Raw genomic sequence first — 20,185 nt, 5'->3', positions numbered from 1 at the left:
GTGGGGAGAGCACAGTGGCAGGATTCACGGTCCCCAGCTGATAACCCCCACACACACCCCCGGCAGCGGCGTGAGAAAGGATTTCTTACCTCCTCTGCCGCTTCTGGAAGGAGCTTCTCGTACCTCCCCTAAAGACACGAGCAGTCAGGACTGTGGTAAATCCACGTCACGTTTCCAGGTCCATACAAAGTGGAAGGGACTGACTATTCACAAAGCCAAAAATATAACTTTGTTTTGAAAGTTTATTGGATCATCTTGACACAAAATCATTACAGCAGCTTGTGGTATGTTGTTTTCTTTTTTGTTGTTGTTGTTGTTTTAAGGGAATGTTGATAGCAAATAAATTTGCGAATGTAACACATCATACAATTTCAAAATTCTAGAATCACTGCACAGGATTCTGTAAGAGAAGACTCTACATGCTAAAGTGACAGTTTTCATCCATGAATTAAAAAAAAAAAGGAACACTAATTGAGGAACATTATCCTTTAAGACAATTTTAATATGTTCAGTTTCTAATACACAAACTGGCTAACCAAGGGAGGTTGACCAATACCAAATCCTACCGCTCCACCCGCGGTGAAGCTTGCTGCAAACCAATTCCCGCAGCGCGCAAGTGCGGTCACTTATGAAGCTGGTCCTAGTGATGACATCAGAGCAGAGCCTTTGCAAAAATACCTTAACATGGGAAGAGTGTAAAGAGCACAACACACGCTTAAAGTACAGGACGTTCACCCAAAGGAGAAGATCAACGCTTTATCCTGTCTCTGCGTGAGGTTTTAGCTCCACTCTGGAGCACTGCTGACGCCCGTCGGAGCAGCGACAGCGCTGGAGAAGAACAGACCAACCCGACTCCTCCCTGGGGACCCTTCTGGTACCAGCAACTGGCAGGTCTTGACCTGTGCCTCAAAGCAAAACCGTTCAAGTGTGTTCTCAGCTTGCTGGGTATGGAACAGAAAGTAAAAGAACTGGGGGGAAGAAAAAAAAGGAAAAAAAAAAAAGCAAGCAAGAGATCTTGGAGGACATCAGCTAAGCATCTCTGTAAAGGACACAATGACATCCCTTTCCAGTCAGCGATTCCACCGGATTCCACTAGTGCAGAACGGGCTTTGCTTGGTTAGACCCTCCCCTTCTTCCCTCTAAAGCAACCTGCTCGCTACAGATGCAGGGCTGCAGCCCCCCGCCACCCCCTCCCTCCTGCCACCCCCCCAGGGCGAGCTCTGCCGCAGGGACCCGGTTCCACTTGGGCTTGCTCAACCTGCAGCCACCACTGCCAGGGCAGGGCCACGGACACGAGGAGGAGGACGACGGAGCCAGCATCACACCTCCGACTTCACAGCACAGAGGGAGGGAGCAGGGCTGCTGCAAACTGGTGTGAGCACAAGGGATTACACACGTGGGCACTCTAAGCTGGTAGTGGTCAACCTCCGCTGGTGAGCAAAATGATAACAGAAGCAGGAACAGACCCCTTTGGATTTCCAGTTTCTTGCTACACCCTAACTTTTCAGGAATGTGAAATTGAAGTGGACTCATAAAACACATCAGCAGAGACTGCTCAAAGGGGAGAGGCATGAGAGACTCCATTTGCAGGGGTGGTCGACAGGAGCAGAGAACCACACAGTAACACTTCCAGCCTGTTTCATGCGTTTGCTCTACTCTTTCAGCTGTCACTAAATGAAGGTTAAGGCTCAAGGCAACTACTATAAACAGAAACTCCAACACCCCAGTTCTCACAGGGCTCATTTGGATTAGCTCAAGGAGATGGAGGATGTTTATATGCTGATCAAAATAGATCTTGAGATAACAATAATAATAATAAATCATATTTAAAAAAAAAAAAAAAAGAGGCCTTCAGGTCCAGCACCAGCCTCTGCTAGAAATATACATCAACTACAGCAGCCCTGAAGACATATTCCATGGCTAAGGATCAAGTCAACCTTCCCTGGCAAGAAGCACAAGCAACAGACTCTGTGCTACTGTCGATAAAATTCTGCTTAGTCCACCGTCCCACGCAGATGGCGAGGTTTATGGGATCTCCATGAGCTGCTGAATAAATAGCGCCCCTCCCTCCCTCCCTCCTCCAGTCATGTCACCAGGATCTCTTTGGGCTAGAAAGGGTTAACACCACAGTTTGTAAAAAGTTTTGAAATAAAAAGGTAACATACAGCCTTAAAATGTCTAAACTGCCAACAATGGTGGAGTTAACTGAAAAGCACGTGCCCCAGGATAGTACATGCGTACGAGGGAGAAATTTAACACTTGGGTCTGCTCATCTTTACACATTAGGTGTGTTTCTTGTAGTTGGAATATTTTGTAAGGAATATTCAGCACTTGGACAATGTCTCTTTCATCTCATCCAACAAGTTGCTAAGCAGGGTGGAATCATTACATTTCCCATCTATGGATACAGAGTTCTCTCCCTTGGAAAGAAAAAGAAAAAAAAAAAAGAAATCCATTAGTCTCTTCTAAGCAGGGACAATTTTACTCCCAGACAAGTTCAGGGATTGGAAACAGGCGGTGGAGCCTGCACAGGAGCGAAGCAGGCTCTGCCGAGAGGTCACTCTGGGGAAGCCACCAGTGCTGCTGCTACCCACCCAGTATGCACTGGGCAACAGAAAGCCCATGGCGAGGTACAAGCTGCGTAGTAGCACAGCAAAAACTGCTAGATGGGCCGGGTGAATTCAGCTGCCCATGGTGCCCCTGGGTGACTTAGACAGGAATACTTCCCTCTTTCTGTTAAGACAGAAAGTGCTGCAGATTTACCTTCTTTCAGGTCAGAGTGTTACAATGCTCTCACCTTTTTTACCAGTAGGCAGACGTGATGGCCTTGGATAGAACGACTGTACATTGATGCACACGAATCAACGCGTTCCACAACTATGAAGAAAGAAGGAGTTTTCACTTAGTGGGCCTGGTTTTAATGTAAGGTTTGCTTCCTGTGAAGAGGAACCACTGCTTTGCCTGGCCTCAAGGAAGAGAAGCTTCTACTGAGTGAGGGGAGGAGGAAGTCGGGGTCAGGATGATGTATGTGCCTGGCTCCTATCTGGGACATTTTGCAATAATGGAGGTTAGTCATTCGTCTTTTAAGCAAGCTGCAAAGGTTTTGTGGCAAAAATGCTGATCAGAATGTAATCTCTTCCCCAGAAATACTTTCAGTGAGACACCATCTAACGCACACACCAGAGCATGATGAAACAGCCATTTGTTTTGCTTCATCCAGTACCTCTGTTTTAATAAGTCCAAACTTGAATAGCTCAGGCTCTCCCTTACTGAAACAAAGCACTGGGAAAAGAGGGAGGCTGAAGCACTGAAGATCTAACACACCCTCCAGAGAACAGTCGCAGCCCTAGCCATAAGCAAGCTGCTCTCATGATACCTGCCTCATGCCTCACTGGACCGGAAGAAAGCCACAGGGACAGAGGGAGAACTCATTTTGAAGAACACTGCATGCTCTGAGAATACCAGCATATTACAAAACTGGAAAAAACTCCTCTCCCAAATTTATTTGATCTGGGTATCACCTGCTTCTGTCATCGCTGAGGCCACAGAGCATTGCACTTGCCAAGCACAGCAGAAATTTTAGAATACGGAATTTTGCAGAAGGTTCTGGATCGAGGAAGACTCACCTGAAAAATGATGATGAAAACAGATCTTTGCCAGTAGATGTTGGAAAGAAATGCTAATTCCGTCTATTTTAATAGAACTCATGTGCAGATCTCCAGACTCTAGGAGCTTGGCAAAAGCATCACTGCAAAACAGGAAGGAAAATAAACACTCATACTAGAAATTCAAAGGAAATCTGCTACATTAGCCCCATGCAGACCTTGAAACATCTCAGGATGCAGAAGTCTAAGTACTACCAAGCTCTAGGAAAATGGGTTTACAGCAAATATAGGAAGCACACTCCACTGGAGTACCCTACGACCTCAACCAGAGCTACTTCCACACAACCTCCACCAGCCTACATACAGGGCGTATAGCTTCTTCTCCAGAGTTCACTTGAAATAAGTTGATGGACATATTTTAACAGTCAAACGTTACACAAGATAACTGAACCATAACCAAAGCAATCACAAGCAGCCAAAATCAAAAGCATGCTGCATATCTTGCAGAGACGGCCTGCAGCCAAAGCTCAGCTTCACATGGGTGGCAAAAGCACCAATGTTGTGCTCCCTAGATGGCACTTACCTATAGCAAGGCGTCGTGATCAAGTATGAAGCGCAACTGAAGTGCAATTTGAAATCTAGTTTTTCATGGGTTGAACCTTCATCATTCTGCAACAGGTCAAAGGAAAGGAGATGAATGGGAGCCCTGAGGCAGCAAGAGGAGGCACCACCCCCACCTACCAAACAGGCACCAATGAAGAGCTTTAGGGCTCGATTCCCTTTGATGTACCCTGGCTGGGCCTGAAGAATCAGCCCCGAACAGCCATCACGCTACAACATCAGGCCACTTAAGAGAAAAGATTTGGGCAGCCATGCTGATACGTACACCTAGAGCAGGTAAGGGACACAACCGGAGGGACTGAGCTGCATTTTTCGTTGCACTCTGCTGAAAAATACTGAGCAGACTGAATTTAAACTAACACCTAGAGATGTGCCTTTACAGTTCACTATTTCCCAAGGAAAATAATAACCTTGTATCTCCCAGATTTCTTAGGTACTGAAAATAGAACTAGTATACTATTTTGAAGAAACCCTTAAAATAAGAGAGAATGGCTGACTCAGAAGTAGCCACAACTGTCTCCATTTACTTCCTTCAAGCTGTTCACGCAGCTCCTTCATTAGTAATTTTACTGAAATAAGATCAGAAACCCCTATAGTCTTATACAGGCAAATAGTTTTAATTAAACAATGCCTTCAGCTAACCTTACTCTTGTTCTGGATTTCCATCCTTATTAACTTTATCTAATTCTTATCACTGTTTTCCCAGCCTTGTATCAGGTAGCAGTGTCCAACTGATCTTTGGATAACTGAGATCAAAACGAACAGCCTCTGGGTTGCATCTCTCACTAGTTGGTTGACCTCCTCTCCCCAGCAGATGCACCACTGCAGTGATTTTCTAGCTGACAATGTGGCATATGTTTCAGGCTGCATTGCTCACACACTGCCAGGAATGACAATTTAGGACATGCTTATGCAGTATTCTAGACACTCTTTGCACAAGATGTCATGTAAAAATACTTCTCACGTCACAGAATGGGCTGGTGCAGCAAAGATGAAATGATGCCTTCAAAAAAGCTCTAAAGCAGTGCTTTCCACCCAAGTCAAGCTCCCTTACGCGGTTCTCCAAAGGAAGCAGAAACAGAGTTTAAAGCTGCACTTACTTTGACTATAAAGGACAGTGTTCCTTTTAACTTCTGAGCCATAACAATACTCTGAAGTGTAAACACAAACTGGGCTTCATTAGAGATTCCTAGCATGAAGAGAGGAGAGGGAGAAGTCAGGTCAGAAAATGGTTTCCATACGCAACTAATGGTTAGAATAAACTGATCAGTAGTAGCTAAGCTTGAAACTTTCCATGTAGTTGGAAGAGAGTTATATGCACAATTCCTGTTGTGAATTAACTGTGTTACAGCACTTAGCTCTCGGGTCTCTGAAAAGCAGCAGTGATAGCTGGCATTTGGTAGAGGTTATTGAGTGAGCAAGCGCCTGGGCAAAGTATGTGACAGTGGCAATAAATTTAAACTGTTTGTTCAACTGGAAAAATATACAGCTTTCCAAGTAGTTTTCAGACTAATTCAAATTCCATTTCTGTGTTTTTCTTTTACTATACAAGTCTGTGTCAAGAACTGCCTTATACAGAACAACAACAAAAAAAAGACCCACTGCTTTTTGTGGGGGATCAAAATGCACCCTGAAGCCACTAAATCCCAGAAGACTTCTGTGAGCTGTTTCAGTATTCAAATTAACTCTTTGGCAAAGGAAGTGAAATTCAAAGAAGTTCAGCGATTTGACTGTACTATTGTACTATGTATGAAGTAATTATCCTCCATCTCTGTGTCTAATATCTCTTAAGGGCTCAGCTCCCCATCCAAATAAGCACATACTTATCACAAACCTTCACTGCACATGGCTTCTGCCGTTAAAACAGTGGAACAATAGCTCGAGAATAAATCCAGAGTGGATGCTAATGGTCCACAAACCTATAACTTTGTTTCATTTAAATATCATAGCAAACTCCTCATGAATTTTGGATTCCTGTCGTTGGCCATGGTAGCACGTTCAAAGGTGTGCCAGCCTGCAGTCACATGAAAAAGGAACTCGGACATGCAGACTCCTAGCCCTACATTACTGGCTTTGCTCTTGCTGTACAGAACCACCTGTGCTTATAGCCATACTGTAAGAAGGCTTATCCTCTCCAGGGAATTGTGTGAAAGCCCAGGCAGAAGGACATGTCTTTCTGGAAAACAGCAAGGAGCAAGAAGTTCAAAGAATTCTTTCCACAGGAGGGCAGTGCAGGACTAGACATACTCCAAGAACCCTGTGCAAAGCTGCGCATACCAGGGGGTAGCTGGAAGGGTACAGGTATCCCATCATGTACTGATGATCCTTCTGGTCGGAGCATTTTAGTGTTGAGAGAGTCCAGGACATTTAATTCCATGCTCTTAAGGAAGCTAGTGCTTTTGTTTTCAAAGATAACAGAGACAGTAACTTGACTATCGTTCTGGAGGTTTCCTTGAATATCGTATGTCTGCAAACGAAGAAAAAAAAAAATACACATCACAGGAAAGTCTCAGGAACTTCAAACAGCAGACCCCCAGAACAGAACACAGCATCAGAAAAACGCAAGCTTTAAAAGGAAAGTAATTCGGTACAACTGCAGGACAAAGAAAAGCAGGGTGATGATCAGCTCCACAGTAACGCTAAGCAGTGGGAAAATCAACAGCTTAAAAACTTGTTAAGCAGGACATCCAGAGGAATGCAAGTGGAACTTTCTTATATTCCTCCTTCCTGGGATTTAAACAGTTCTTCTATTAAGTGTTGTCTACTTCAAGTCACTATACTATCCCCAGGGTATCCCCTCTTTTCTTAGAGAACACAAAACCAGAAGAGACATCTGGATTTGAATGTCAAAAAACTCACCGTTTTAATGTATGAATTTTCAGCAAGGAGGCGGTAACTGGACATAGGCTGAAAGACAAGAAAGAAGTCACAGTCACAGTATAATGAGTTTCTCTGAAAAGAGTTGACGTTCTCCTTCCTCCCAGAAGAGTTTAGCTCCTTGCCTTTTCTCCAAGGCAAGGGCTGTCAGTGCACAGCTACTCACTGGTAGTGGTTCATCATCTAGTGTTCCGTTCTGCACAGACTCTGTCGTCTCCTCCTCACTGTGATGACTCTTCTTTTTGGATTTCTTTTTATCCTTTGATTTCTCTTCTTTCTCCTTCTTGTGCTTTTTCTTCTTATGTTTGGAGGATTTCTAACAAGAACAAGAAACAACAAACCCTTAAAGAAACCCTGTATTTGCAGTCATTACATCATGACCTCTCTACCATCTTTCAACTCTGGACTCTCCCTCTGTGCAGCCTTCTGGCCTGAACCAAGTTTCTCTCTGCTGCAGGAACCTGAAACAGAGTTCCCATTCCTTAAACCCCAACCATCATTCTGTGCTGAGTCCCAGTAAACCCTTGCTCCCCACTCGGGTGACACCACCTTAACCCAAAGCAGCCCGGGATCAGCGGAAGGACAAATTTCTTCAACTGTTTGGAAGCTCAGCTTTAAAACTGCTTCCCGAGCCTTGGCTCAAAGAACAAACAAACCTCTTCCTATGAAGGTCCTCCTCATGATAACATTCCACTGCTGCCTATTTGCAGGTGGTCACTATACCGAACAGGATGCTGGTTGTGATTCCTGTGTGCTTCTTTTTAAGGAATACGAGACACAAGGAGAATATGGCTAAGGGTAGCAGCAACTTAAACCACTTACCTTCCCTTCATCCTCCTCCTCCTCCTCTCGCTCCTCCCTTTCTTCCTTTTTCACCTCTTGAGGTTCAGCCCCAACAGCAGCACCTGCTTCAGGCTCACTCTGAGCAGATTAAAAGAAGAATTATGACAGTAATTGAATGCAGCTGAAACAACTGAATCCCACACCAAAAGAGATCTTAAGATGACACTCCGCCTCACACCAACTCTTATTTCAGAAATTGCATTAGACTAACATGGCAACAAACCTTCCATCTTATGCCTCTGAAACCCAGAAAATATGATCACCTGAGGACAAGACTCAAAATACTTCCTCCAAGGAATCCATCCCTTTATATTCCCTGTCTCTTCCTCTGAAGTCTCCCATCAAAATTCATGAGACTCCTTCAGACTGTGTCTCTCATGTCTATTAATATTGCTAGTGTCTAGCTCACACTAGGAAATAAAACCACACAACAATATTAAACTCCACCAATAATATTAAAATCCACCAAGCCTGTAGCTGCATCTATATTTCTATCCATTGATCTGCACAGCAGAATGAGCTTGAAACCTCCCACTACAGTGTCTGTAAACTGGGGAGATAAAATGTCATCGCTTCATAGCAATAAGTGGAGGAGACAAAGCCTATCTTCCCATCCCTCCTGCAGCATGACAAAGCACTCTGATCACAGCTAAGATGCAATCATCTGAAAAAGTTTCCTGCGATGTGCTAAGATGTCTACCTGTGGCTGGGTAGTGGAAGCAGGTGGTGGAGCAGTGGAGAGCCAGAAATCCAAGTCTTCCTCCTGAATTTCAAGAGAAAACAACCAATTATCTTTGTTTTGATAGCATTTAAAAAAAAATATCAATTAAACCCTTAAGTTTTCATGGAAATGCACTGCTCCAGAATGCTTATATGCAGATGCTGCAATACATTTAGGAGCAAATAGTTTGGGAAGCTTAACTTTAGCCTTCAAGCACACTTCCAAATCTGGACACAGCTGACAGTAACTGCAAAGTACCCTGCGTATCACAGTATCTACAGGCATTCAAAGCATCATCACAGCACACTGGCTGCATCTTAGGGGAAAAGTGCATCTCTGCAGAGTGGTTAACAAGAAGGATACTTCAAGTCTTCAGAGTAACTGACAACTAACATCAGGTTTTGTAACCGGAAGATTCTGAAGTACATGGGGGACAGGATGTAGAACAGAAGTGAGTTCCAGGTATCTTGCTAAAGAGTTCCCCATTTTAAGGGCAGACAAAATATCAATAAACTCAGCTTCCACATTAGATCTGGAGGCTCTGCTGTGTAGGCTGCAGTAAGCTGAATTCTGCTATCTTATGAGGCTAAGTAAATGTTATTTTTATTAACATAAATCTTTAAATATCTGCTCTTACTGTTGTAAAAATTTAAGGAAATAAAGGTTGAAAACATCCAGCTGTTTGAATTGTCAAATGTGACTGTTCCCAAGCAACAAACAACACAAGAACAAATATGGCCCATAACAGCAGTTTCTAAAATAATGCAAGCCTTGGAGAATTACCTGTTTTTCTTCTTCCTCCTCTACTACCTTTTTCTCTTTCTCTTTCTTCTTTCCTTTCTCTCTCTCTTTCTCTTTGTGTTTCTTTTCCTTCTTTTTGGGTTTTTTGCTCTTCTTCTCTACTAGGGGAGCTTCTGAGTCTGGTGACTTCTGGGTCTCAACATTTCTGTGCCTCTGCACTGGCAGCTTCTCACTGTCTGCTAAGGGTCTTAAAAATAAAGAGACCATTACCCTTCTGCAAACAGTCTCCCTCAGCTCAGATTATCTACTGGAGGACCAAGACAAAGTATGCTTTGTTTTTAAAGAGTTTGGCTCCAAAAGTCTTAAATCAGCACATGCTTCTGTACCTGAAGTTTATTTATGTAACTGCAGACACTGCCCTGCAGATTAGAAGTTAACAGAAACACTCTGAAAGTGACTTAAGAGCCAAGCTCTTGCTGACACCTAATCACTCTTAAAAGTGATAACTACAGACCTGCAGGCTGAGTAAAACCTATAGAACATACCCCACTTCCAAAGAAACCACTCCCAAAGAGCAAAGACATGAAACAGTGGGAAGCATTTGCAACAGTGCGGGAATTCCAGCAGTGGAATGATAGCGTGGCTCAAACAGCCCTTGAAGGGGGTGGGTTTTGTTACTGATGAACAGATCACTCCAGCTGAAGTGCTTATTTTAAGCAATAAACTGTTTCATTTTGGAAGTTTATGCTATGAATCTGTACTCTACCATTACATTCAAAAATGTGTTTTATTATGGGTACCTATTTCTCTAAAGCATGGGTAGTTCAGATTTACACTGTATCCGAAATCCATTACTTGGGGAAAAAAAACTCACCAGACATTTCTGCATGCTTGTCACTGTCCAGAAATCAGTAAGAAGTTCACCAATTGCCTCCTTTGCTATTTCTACAGCTTTTACTTGATATTAATTTTTATGTTTGAGCAGCAAGCACCGGTTTAGGAAAATTTCTAAAGGTCTCGCCCACCTTAATTATTTTGCTTATATTGCATGAAGAACCCACCCCAATGAATTTTATTACTTTGAAACACGCACTCTAAGGGCAGCATGGACCCTGTCTGTTTGAACAGTGAACAGATCTCATCTTTAAGCTATTTCACATATACCTGTACAGGAAAAGGGACTGGTGCTGAAAGTCAGTGGGGAAATAAAACCCACACAAATCTGAGGGTCAATGATTTCAGTAGTTTCACCACCCTTCAAGTATTCATGCTGTCCGCTGGTGTCAACTGACCTGACAGAGAAGGTCACCCACTAAGCAATGTACTCTTACCTGGAAGGCTTCCCTGAAACCAGACTGCATGTGAGCGTGACACAGACATAGCAGTGCAAGCACAGAAAGAAAAAGAGAGGACAGAGACATGAGAAACCGTGACAGGAGAGCACACTGACTCATATGAAATGGAAAGAGAATGGATGGAAACAAAACAAAAGTCCAAAGATGCCTCCTGAAGCACAGCATTCCAAAACTGTTCCGTTCAGTTTGTTCTATGCTGTTGAGGCTTGTGATGCAAATACAAGGTCTACAGTCAGAAATTAATTTCCTTTTACATATTTGCCCACTGCAGACTCAGAGAGATGTAACCAGCTCATGAAAAAAGGAAGTTTTTTCAGAAACTGTGCATTTTTTTTTAAATGCTACATCACTTTTTTGCAAGGTCCTGAGGGACCAAAGCCCTACAGATTTGAGAATTAAAAAGAATGTCACAGACTTTAAAGCTGAGTACCAGAGAGAGAGATACTATGCATGCACACGTGCCTGCACAGCCTTCAAAACTTTACAGGATGCATCCATGGACTATAAATCAGCAATTATTTTTAGCAAGTTGATTTTGTAAAACAGCAACTAAAAAAAATAATAAAATCTTTATATGCAATACTTAACAGCCCACTGCTAATTATCGCATGGCACGCAGGGATTCAGAGTCTGCTGCACTGCAGCCTTAGGGTCCAGTACTGTAAATTACTCCAGTAGCTGAACAGGGACCAGGCTCTGGTCGAAGTTACAATATGCAGTTCACTCAATCACACTGGAACAACGTTTTTCGACAGTGGAACCACACTGAATGCCTACAGAGCAACGGGGATGTGACGAACGGGCTGTCACCAGCCACATGGTCGCAACGCAGAGCATACAGGCTTGCCACGTGTACAGAGGTTCTGAGAAGAATGCAGGTGAATGCAGGTCGCACTCAATGCCAATGCCAGTTAGACCAGAGAGATACCGGTACACCCAAGAGCTCAGACTAACTCAGATCTGACCCCAGGCACACTGCCTGGGTTTTCAGGGTCATTCAGCCACACCAGATAATTCCCTTGGCCCTCCCCAACCCCCTCCTACTTCAGTAGCTTTGCTTTTATCATCTGTGCTGCAGTGGGAACCCAAACCTGGATGATCATCCAAGGTTACATCCAAGACATGGCAAGAGACATTAAGTCTTTTCACCTAATGGACTGTAGATAGTGCCTTTGCCAGTTCAGCCCCAGACCTGCCCTCATGCATTCTGGTTAGCAATTAAGTAAATTCACATACAAAACTGTCACTTACTTATCCAGATCTATATCAAGTGCCTTATATGGATCATTGGGATCTTTGTCATCTTCGTCACTGGGCAAAGCATTCTGCAGGAGAGATAATGAGACCATCCACTGAAGCAGCAAACCACAGGCAATTCCAAAACTACAGCTTTACATCGCCCAACCCCGTTTAAGATCGTTAACCCTGGAACAGGCCAGCTTGCAGTCAGGCACAGTAAGTTATGGGAACAATGCATTTTAATGCAGCATCTAGTTACAAGATTAATTCAGAACAGAAAGCCATTCTTCAAAAACTGCAGGATTTGAATTGCTGCTGTTCGGTTTTGATTAAAGGGAATTTTGGGAACAAATACAGATTACATCATTAGCATGTGCAATTAATTACGATCAGCTGCAAACCTGCTGACTAGACAGCAAGTTAATGTCAAAGTGAAGCAGTTAATGTCAAAATGAAGTGACTATTTGGACAGTGTTAGTTTTATAGCAGAGATGCATATTGTTTGTGTTGTTGGCTTTGTTATTGTTTTGTTTGTTGGGTTTTTTTAATAGCTTCAGTGGCAATTTTGTGCACAAAAAGACAATAATTTCTCCCCTGCAAAGAACTGCCTAGGACCATCTCAATCAGTCGTTTCTTGAACAGCTTTGCAAGAAATCAGAGCTCTTAAACTGCAGCAGTACAGACTGGCTGGCAATTTTTGGGGAAAAAAAAAATAATTGCTCAAAAGCAGCACACAGATAAACCTCACAACAGAAACCCCCCACCAAACAAAGCAACTGACCTCTGGCATCTCTTCTGTGATGATATCGACATGGTGAGCTGGAGCAATATCCTCCTCACTCTCTGTGTGCAAAGAGTTATGACGATGATGTTTACCTCTTTTCTCCTTTTTCTGTTTTTTCTTTTTCTTGTCTTTCTCCAGTTTCTGTTTATGTCTTCGCTCTTCTTCCAGTTTAACATACTGGTCAGACATAGGCATTCCTGCAGAAGAAGCCAAACTGCTTTCAGGCTACAGTCCACATGGACACTGATCACTGAAGCAGCTGTTCTGGGAAGGTGGAAGCAAGGTTCACTCCGAATTAGAAGGCTCAACACCTCTGTGCTTCCATCTGATCACACATACAGCCCCTCCAGCACCAGTTTTACTATCACCCTCCATCTTGCCAGAGATAGGACAGAGGTCTGTCCTGCTCCCTGATTCTTGTCCACATTAACTGGATTACAAAGAGCATCTAAACGTTGATATTTTAAGCAGAACTGGTGCCACTGCCGTACCAACGCTGACAACTTCCCATGCTTTCTGAAAAAACTGTTACGTAAGCCTTAAATATCTGCACTTAGAACGCATCACTCGCAACGTACCACACATCAACAGCAGCTTTTCAGGGGTGTATCAAACAACTCATTATACAATTACCTTTTTGTATTTGAAACAAGTTATTAAAATAGTACCTCTACCATTAGACTCAATGTCTCCTGATTACCTTCATCAGCCCTTTAAGACATTCCCAAGGTGACTTACCTACACAGAACAGTGGTTAGTTTACGTGTTACAGACTAGGCTGCACAATATACTTGAATCACAGAATTAAATCTAATACTGTCTTGAGAGGCACTGCACTTGGACTGCCAACTACTACGGTCAAACACATGTAAGTTCAGGAGATAAATATTTAAGAGTCTAATGGAAGTATGCTCCTTGCTCTTAAAAACCTCAGGAGGAATTCCCAAGGAGGAATAATTATTTTTGTCTAACTGAATTTCTGTAATTAAAGAGTAGTTGCACTTACCTGGAACTTTTAAGGGGACAGAAAGGTCAATTTGGACCACAGGTATATGTTCCACACCTGGAGTGTCTTGGTACCGCTGGGAAAATGAAAGTTTGTTACGTTTTAAGCATTGCCAGATACAGATCTATATAAACAGACACATTTCAAGACATCAAGCAGTTTAATCCCTTAAGTGAACATTTTAAAAGATGGGAATGAAATAGCTCAGTACTAAATCCTGTGTGGTAGCAGAGTGCATTTTTAAGCCAGCTGATAACTGTTATAAAAGATCCTACTTTCAGCTCCACTTTTTTAAACCCTGCTACTGCCCTAAGAAGGCTTGTTGCAACAATCTGAAGAATCTTTTTGCTTGTGTTTTATTGCTAGTAACTTGCCACTTCAAGACAAATTTTTGAGGTTTGAGTTGAGGAAAATGGGGCAGTCCTTAGGATATACTGGGAATAAAGCAGATTCTTTTCCTGAAAAAGGTGTTAAGAAGAAACCACAGTGACCTTTTGATTCATAAAACACACTGCATGTTCAGGAGGAGCATGTTCAAGGTTCACTCCCCTCTTCATTGTTCTTAACGAAGTGCCTGGCAATCTGAACCCATCCATCACCCAGAGCTGGGACAAACCACCCCGCACAGGCAGTGAATTTGTGACACAAGGGCACAGAGAAGTGTTTCTGTAGAGCTTTTAGGGAATCTTTACTGAAATACAAATACTGAGCTTTCCATAACAAGTTAATCCAGACCGTTCCAAACTACTGTGTCATGGGAGCTGAGACAGCTACCACTTCCTTATTTCTAAACTGGCGGTCCACCAGACTCACAGAACACTGGCTGCTCTGGTGATATCACATCACTTGTGAATTTCTCAACACGAACAAGACTTTTAAAGACAGTTGTAGGTAGCCACTGCAGCCAGCACACTGATCAGAACTGCAGTGGCAATAATCAGAAAGTCCCAGAGGGAAGCTGAGCTCTGACAATCAGCAATCCTTTACACAATTATATTAGAGGCCAGCAAGATATTTTAATGCAGGATCACTCACCTTCTGTGGGGAGGGAGAGCTTTTAATATAAAATGGGTTGTTAGCCTGTTCTTGTTTCCGGGCTTCTCGACGCTAAGAGGCAAAGAGTGTGTGTTGTTAGAATGTTTGTTTATAAGCAAAGAGAGAAAAAAAGGCATCAAAGTGCAAAATGCAAACTCCCTAAATTTTTGGAACAATACATAACTACTTGCAAAAAGGCTACAGCACAGTAGTTTGCAGAAGATAAACCAGTTTTGAGTTACAAGACATACTAGAATATAACTACAAGTACTGTTACTACTAATATTCGTTAGAACAACCCTTCTTTGCTTTTTAATTGTAGACTAGACAGGGTAACTTCCCAAAGACCAGATTTTGATGGCAATCCAAATGTTTCTATTTTCATTTTTGTGAACAGAGGAAGAAGTGAAGATATCAGTCAATAAAAAGTTTTCTTTATGAAAACAAAAAGGTCAGAAGCAAGAAAGGTGATACCGCTACTGCAAACAGTCACATTAGAGTAGTTCACAGAAGCTGCTGAAATCCATGAGCAAAGATGCCTCTTTTTCTGCTAATACAGAGCACACACAATAACAGAAGTACACCCATGGAAGTGGCGTGTAAAAATCCAAATAATTGCAGAGCCCAGCACAAGTGTCCTTCCTCCAGACCCTATACTTTGAAACGGACTGCACCAGACACCACACAGTTTATAGGTCAGATTTTTACAAGAGCTCCAAACTCCTAACAAGGGCTGGTTTTTATACGATCTTGCTTCCATTCGGACAAGATAGCCAAGCTGGGCTTCCAAGAGAACTTTGTACCAGATGCATTCCATAATGTCTAAGAAATATACCTGTATTCAAATACATGTATTTTGTTCACATCAAATCATCAGATTTACAGAGCTGTAGAGAGCTGGTGGCTCCCTGGCTATATGGAGAATCCTCAACAGCTCCAACTGCTTTAGTAGCACTTTTAACGTTACTAGTGAATTATGGAGGGAAAAGCATTTTAACATTCACTCACTCTGGCCAGTTCCTCTTCATCTATTTCTGGCTGTCTATGTCTGGAATGCCTTTGCTCCTCATCATGAAAAATTGTTTTGGGCTTTTCATCTTCAGACTCACTGTCTGAGGGAGGTTCATTGATCCAGGCATCAAGGTCCAAGCTGGTAAGAATTGCAGTAAACACACACACTGTAATGCTTGGGGTACTAACTCAAGCTGTGTTTCTCACCATACACTTAGCTTTATTATTTAAGAGTTTAAAAGTTTAAATAAGCCTTTGGGAGAGAGAAGGAACCTTACCCCTCTGGAACTGGTACTTTCTTCTGTGCTTTAGGAGCCACAGGGTTCAGCTCACCAGCAAACAGGGCTATTACTTCCTCAGCTACAGGTACTTCTTTTATTTGTAGCTTCTGAATGTATTTTATTAGCTGCAAGATGCAAGAAGCCTAAAAACAAATGCAGAAGTAATTTCAGCAGAATTAATATTTTAACAAACTGAACCAAAAAATCAACAGCAGTGAAAGTCAGCAGAAGATGACTGTTCTACTCCATTTAAGGGAATTACGAGAAGTAGCATGAACTGCAGGTTTAGAGCAAATAATAAAAAAAAAAATATCCATGTTAACACTCTCTTCTAGCTGTGTCCTTTTTTTTGTCCTTAAGTGCTTGCATAATTTTAAAATTAAATAGTTTTGAGTGAAATTCTTGCAAGCAGTCTTCAGGGGCTGTATTGAACTGGAATAAGATCTGGGCTCTAACATGAAGTGTCACAACTCTGCCAACTCCAGTTCTAGAGCTTCTCTTTCACCGAGTTACACAAAGTACAGAATAAACGCACAGCTCCATTGATAACAGTGACTTACATAAAATGTGCATGTCTACAGAAAATTACATATATGCTCCAATACAGATGAGAGAATATAAGATAAATTACAAAGTAGTATTTTCTTACCCTCTCCTGAACTTCTAGATCTGCACTCTGTACAAACTGAGGCAAACGCTCAATCATCAGCTGCGTAATTTCCTGAGCTGCTTCCTTCTCCCCAGACTGCTCTTTCTGCTGGAGAATGGATGCGTAGAGCTTCACCATATTCTGGACATAAACCGCCTGGATGTGGCCTGGTAAAGTTGTAACTTTAGGCCTCAACATTGCTTCTAAAGTTTGGTTTGCTTCCTCGAGGTGTCTACAAACACAGAGCGAACAGACGAAAGACAGCAATTGAGAAATTTCAACATTTCAGTCTTCAGGGAGATTTCTTCAAAAACCTCGGTTGCAGTTCAAAACGCTACAGAAAGACAGGACAGACTACAAATACATAATCATTTGTCCTCTGTGTATTTTCCCACTCCACATTACAGTAGTAACATGGCACAGAAGAATTTAGAGCTTTATCTTTTTACAGAAGGGGAGGGACATCTCAGTTTCCACCTTTCCGTGTTCAGCATTCTCTCCATTAACTAAGCACTGCACTTTTCAGTGCTAACTCCATCGACAGTCTGGATCTAGCAGCCCAACTACCTTCCTGCCATTCTGTATTTCACCACTCACATCAATGAAGTTCTATTTCCAACCATTTACTGAACAAAATCTGGTAGGCAATGCTTAATTGAAAAGAAAAGAATGCAGATCATAGCACTTGTTTTAATAAATCTCATGCTCTTATTCAAAACTCTCTGCTCACAACTAAATGGAAGATGTACAAAAAAAAAGTTACTGGCCCATTACAAATGGAAAGCTAAAGTTCTTTGAAAGTAAACATGTGATCAAACTGAAAAAGGAAAGTATGTTCTCTTGCTTCTTAATCTAGTTTTCTTTGCAGAACATTTTTTAATTAGATGAAGACCTGAGCCGTATCAATGTTCCCTAAAAATATCACACCTACTATGTGAATTTAAACTGGAACCAGTGTTCAGAGCAGTAATTACAAGGAGATACCAAACCAGATGATAAAAGGATACTACAGCATCATGGTCTGTCCAGCTCACCAAAATGAAAGCTAGGTAAGCATGTGTATCTGTGCACATGGCCAGGAGATAAAACCATCTATTTAAGCTAGAAGACAATGTTGGCACAAGAACATTGAAAATTGTGCTACTGTGGGTACAGAGAAATTTTGAGCAAAAAAATAAGACTTTCTAATTCTCAGGAAGATTAGGTTCTGCAAAAACCTTTCAACAAGGGCAAAACATGGAGAAGAGCAAAAACCAATTCAGTGATCAGACATTTTCCATAATATCTAAGTGGGGTTAGAGGTTAATGATTAAGGAGATCCTTCAATGGCTTAAGATCTTAGAGCTCATACCCACAACCATGCCTTCCTGCACGAGCAGGCAGGACTAGGGAGACAAGAAAAAAAGACCAGATATAAGACCAGATAAGTATCCGTTTTGGCTAGAAACAGCTGAGGAGTCTATGGGGTGAGGGAGCAGGAAAGAAGCAATCATTTTGTTAGCTTTGGGTGCATACCCTGGACTATCCTTCTCTCAAAAATACGTTTCAGTGACTGGAATCTTTGTCCAAAAGAAGCGGCTCAAAGCGCGCCAGGCTTTCTGTTTGCACTTACTCGGAGAACTCCCCACATATCCAAGCAGCAGCATAAAGCACCTCACAGATCCCATTTCTCTGGGTGTTGCTGGCTATGAGATGAGCATTGTCCAGAAGCATGGCCATTTGAGAAACTGCAAATTTACGAATAGCTTTAACTCTGATAGCTACATCTAACATCTGAGCTGCTATAAGATGCCCGTGCCGCGTGCCTTCCAATCGGGTCAGCTCCACCAAGATGCTTATGTACCTACAAAAAGTGAAAGGGATGCAATTTTATCAGCAGACAGTCATGCATTACCATTACTGATGATTTCAAAGTTGACACATAAAACCACTGACCATTCAAAGTTTGTGATATATTGATAATTGGACTGACTACAGATATCTATGATTTTGGTCAGCAGCTCATCCCGGTATGTTGTCCCTTCTGCTTTATCCACATGAATCATCAGTTTCTTCACTATCTCCATCAAGTTCTTCTTCGATACCTGTTAAAAAAGTTATTGAAGGGCTGAATCACAACTAAACCATTTCCCATACTGTCAAGTCCTTCTAACGCCATTAAAGCAGCTGCTAGCTTTTTGACAGACCCATGTCACATGTTAAGTGAGAAATCACAACCACCTCTAAGACTCAACTTTGGTCACAATCTGAAAAATAACCCATTTTTCTTTTCAATGTTTTTATTAAAGCAAAGGCAGCACAAATAAACAAAACCATGCTGTGTGAGAGCCGAGAATCAGAACTACTAGCAGCAACATCAAAATCCAGGAGAAAATGAATCTTCTGCCAGATTTAACAGTTTAAAACATTTTTGCTTTTAAACTAAAACAAATTTGAGAGCCATTAATATCCAATGGAATATTAGCATTTCAAAACATAACTGTATTAACTTGCTCTGGAAACTTACTTGTCTAAATAAAACAACCAAAATATTTAGTAAATATAGTTGTGACTGGCTGCTTCCAGCTATGCTCTCCCAATAGGCATATGTTAAAGATATCACTAACAAAAAATGTAGGATACATTCCAGCAAAATGGCAGACTCCCTGTCCTAGGTTATCTTTTGACTAAACACCTAACAAGCAAAATTTAACCTACAGGAACTAAGAACAAACTCCAGTTCTCTTTGCAACAACATTAAAACCACTGTCCTCAAAGGTTATTGAAGTTATTCTCATCTCATGAGTACCACCAGACAAGAGGTGTCCCTTCTTACTTTGCACTTTCTCCTTCAGAATAGGAAGCCGTGACACACATCTATCACAAGCCCTTTGTGCACCGGAGAAGGGGCGGCACAGACTCTTGAGTGAAAGGCACTTGACTACAGAAGTCACAACCACAGCCCTTTCAGAGAACAAATGTTATCCCTCCAAGGTTGCTCCTGCAGTCGATGTACGTTTTATGAACCACCCCGTGCAGCTGCAGCACGCATGAGAGCAAACAGAATGAGATTCTGTACACGTCGTTAAAAGGCGTGACAGAATTTACCACGATGGGCAGATTTGATGATTAAAGCTGCCTTCTCCTGCTGTTTCAGAGTGCTCTGGACTGTTTCCCAGATCGCATGACTTATGCCAACCTGAGCTACAGTGTGCTGCAACATGGACTGCAATCTAGAACAGCACAGACCCATCCCAGTATGCTGGTGGTCCGCTTTGCATCCAGCCAGTCTGCTTCATACCTAGCTCAAGGACAGGAGGAGCAGCTAAGGCTTCAGCATTAGAAAAGTAGCCGTCTGGGTGTCTCTCACTGCCTCAACTCAGAAACTCCTTCCAGTCTGAATCAAAAATTAAACCCCTCTCATGCTGTGCCAGACGT

At 42.3% G+C, this 20,185-nt stretch overlaps 1 protein-coding gene across 4 annotated transcripts in view; it reads right to left on the bottom strand.

Moving 5' to 3' along the window:
- Positions 1 to 224: 224 nt before the first annotated feature.
- The window catches only part of AP3D1 (adaptor related protein complex 3 subunit delta 1), a 46,972-nt gene continuing 27,011 nt past the window's right edge, over positions 225 to 20,185 (bottom strand). For 3 of the 4 annotated variants that reach the window (XM_040591071.1, XM_040591073.1, XM_040591074.1), the window contains 21 exons: positions 18,704 to 18,852; positions 18,381 to 18,611; positions 16,769 to 17,000; positions 16,117 to 16,262; positions 15,836 to 15,977; positions 14,828 to 14,899; positions 13,793 to 13,868; positions 12,784 to 12,983; positions 12,015 to 12,088; positions 10,740 to 10,763; positions 9,451 to 9,655; positions 8,647 to 8,709; positions 7,926 to 8,024; positions 7,270 to 7,419; positions 7,086 to 7,133; positions 6,504 to 6,693; positions 5,327 to 5,415; positions 4,189 to 4,274; positions 3,627 to 3,748; positions 2,798 to 2,877; positions 225 to 2,420 (listed from right to left, as the gene is read on the bottom strand). In XM_040591071.1, coding sequence (XP_040447005.1) covers positions 2,325 to 2,420; positions 2,798 to 2,877; positions 3,627 to 3,748; positions 4,189 to 4,274; positions 5,327 to 5,415; positions 6,504 to 6,693; positions 7,086 to 7,133; positions 7,270 to 7,419; positions 7,926 to 8,024; positions 8,647 to 8,709; positions 9,451 to 9,655; positions 10,740 to 10,763; positions 12,015 to 12,088; positions 12,784 to 12,983; positions 13,793 to 13,868; positions 14,828 to 14,899; positions 15,836 to 15,977; positions 16,117 to 16,262; positions 16,769 to 17,000; positions 18,381 to 18,611; positions 18,704 to 18,852 — 2,574 coding nt within the window. In that variant the 3' untranslated portion in view covers positions 225 to 2,324. The remainder of the gene's footprint in view (positions 2,421 to 2,797; positions 2,878 to 3,626; positions 3,749 to 4,188; positions 4,275 to 5,326; positions 5,416 to 6,503; positions 6,694 to 7,085; positions 7,134 to 7,269; positions 7,420 to 7,925; positions 8,025 to 8,646; positions 8,710 to 9,450; positions 9,656 to 10,739; positions 10,764 to 12,014; positions 12,089 to 12,783; positions 12,984 to 13,792; positions 13,869 to 14,827; positions 14,900 to 15,835; positions 15,978 to 16,116; positions 16,263 to 16,768; positions 17,001 to 18,380; positions 18,612 to 18,703; positions 18,853 to 20,185) is intronic. The other variant, XM_040591072.1, reaches the window with a different exon arrangement.

Source organism: Falco naumanni, chromosome 4 (assembly GCF_017639655.2).
Source record: "Falco naumanni isolate bFalNau1 chromosome 4, bFalNau1.pat, whole genome shotgun sequence".
NCBI lineage: Eukaryota > Metazoa > Chordata > Aves > Falconiformes > Falconidae > Falco > Falco naumanni.
Note: the sequence above shows the minus strand (reverse complement) of the source record. Positions and strands in the feature narration are given on the sequence as shown.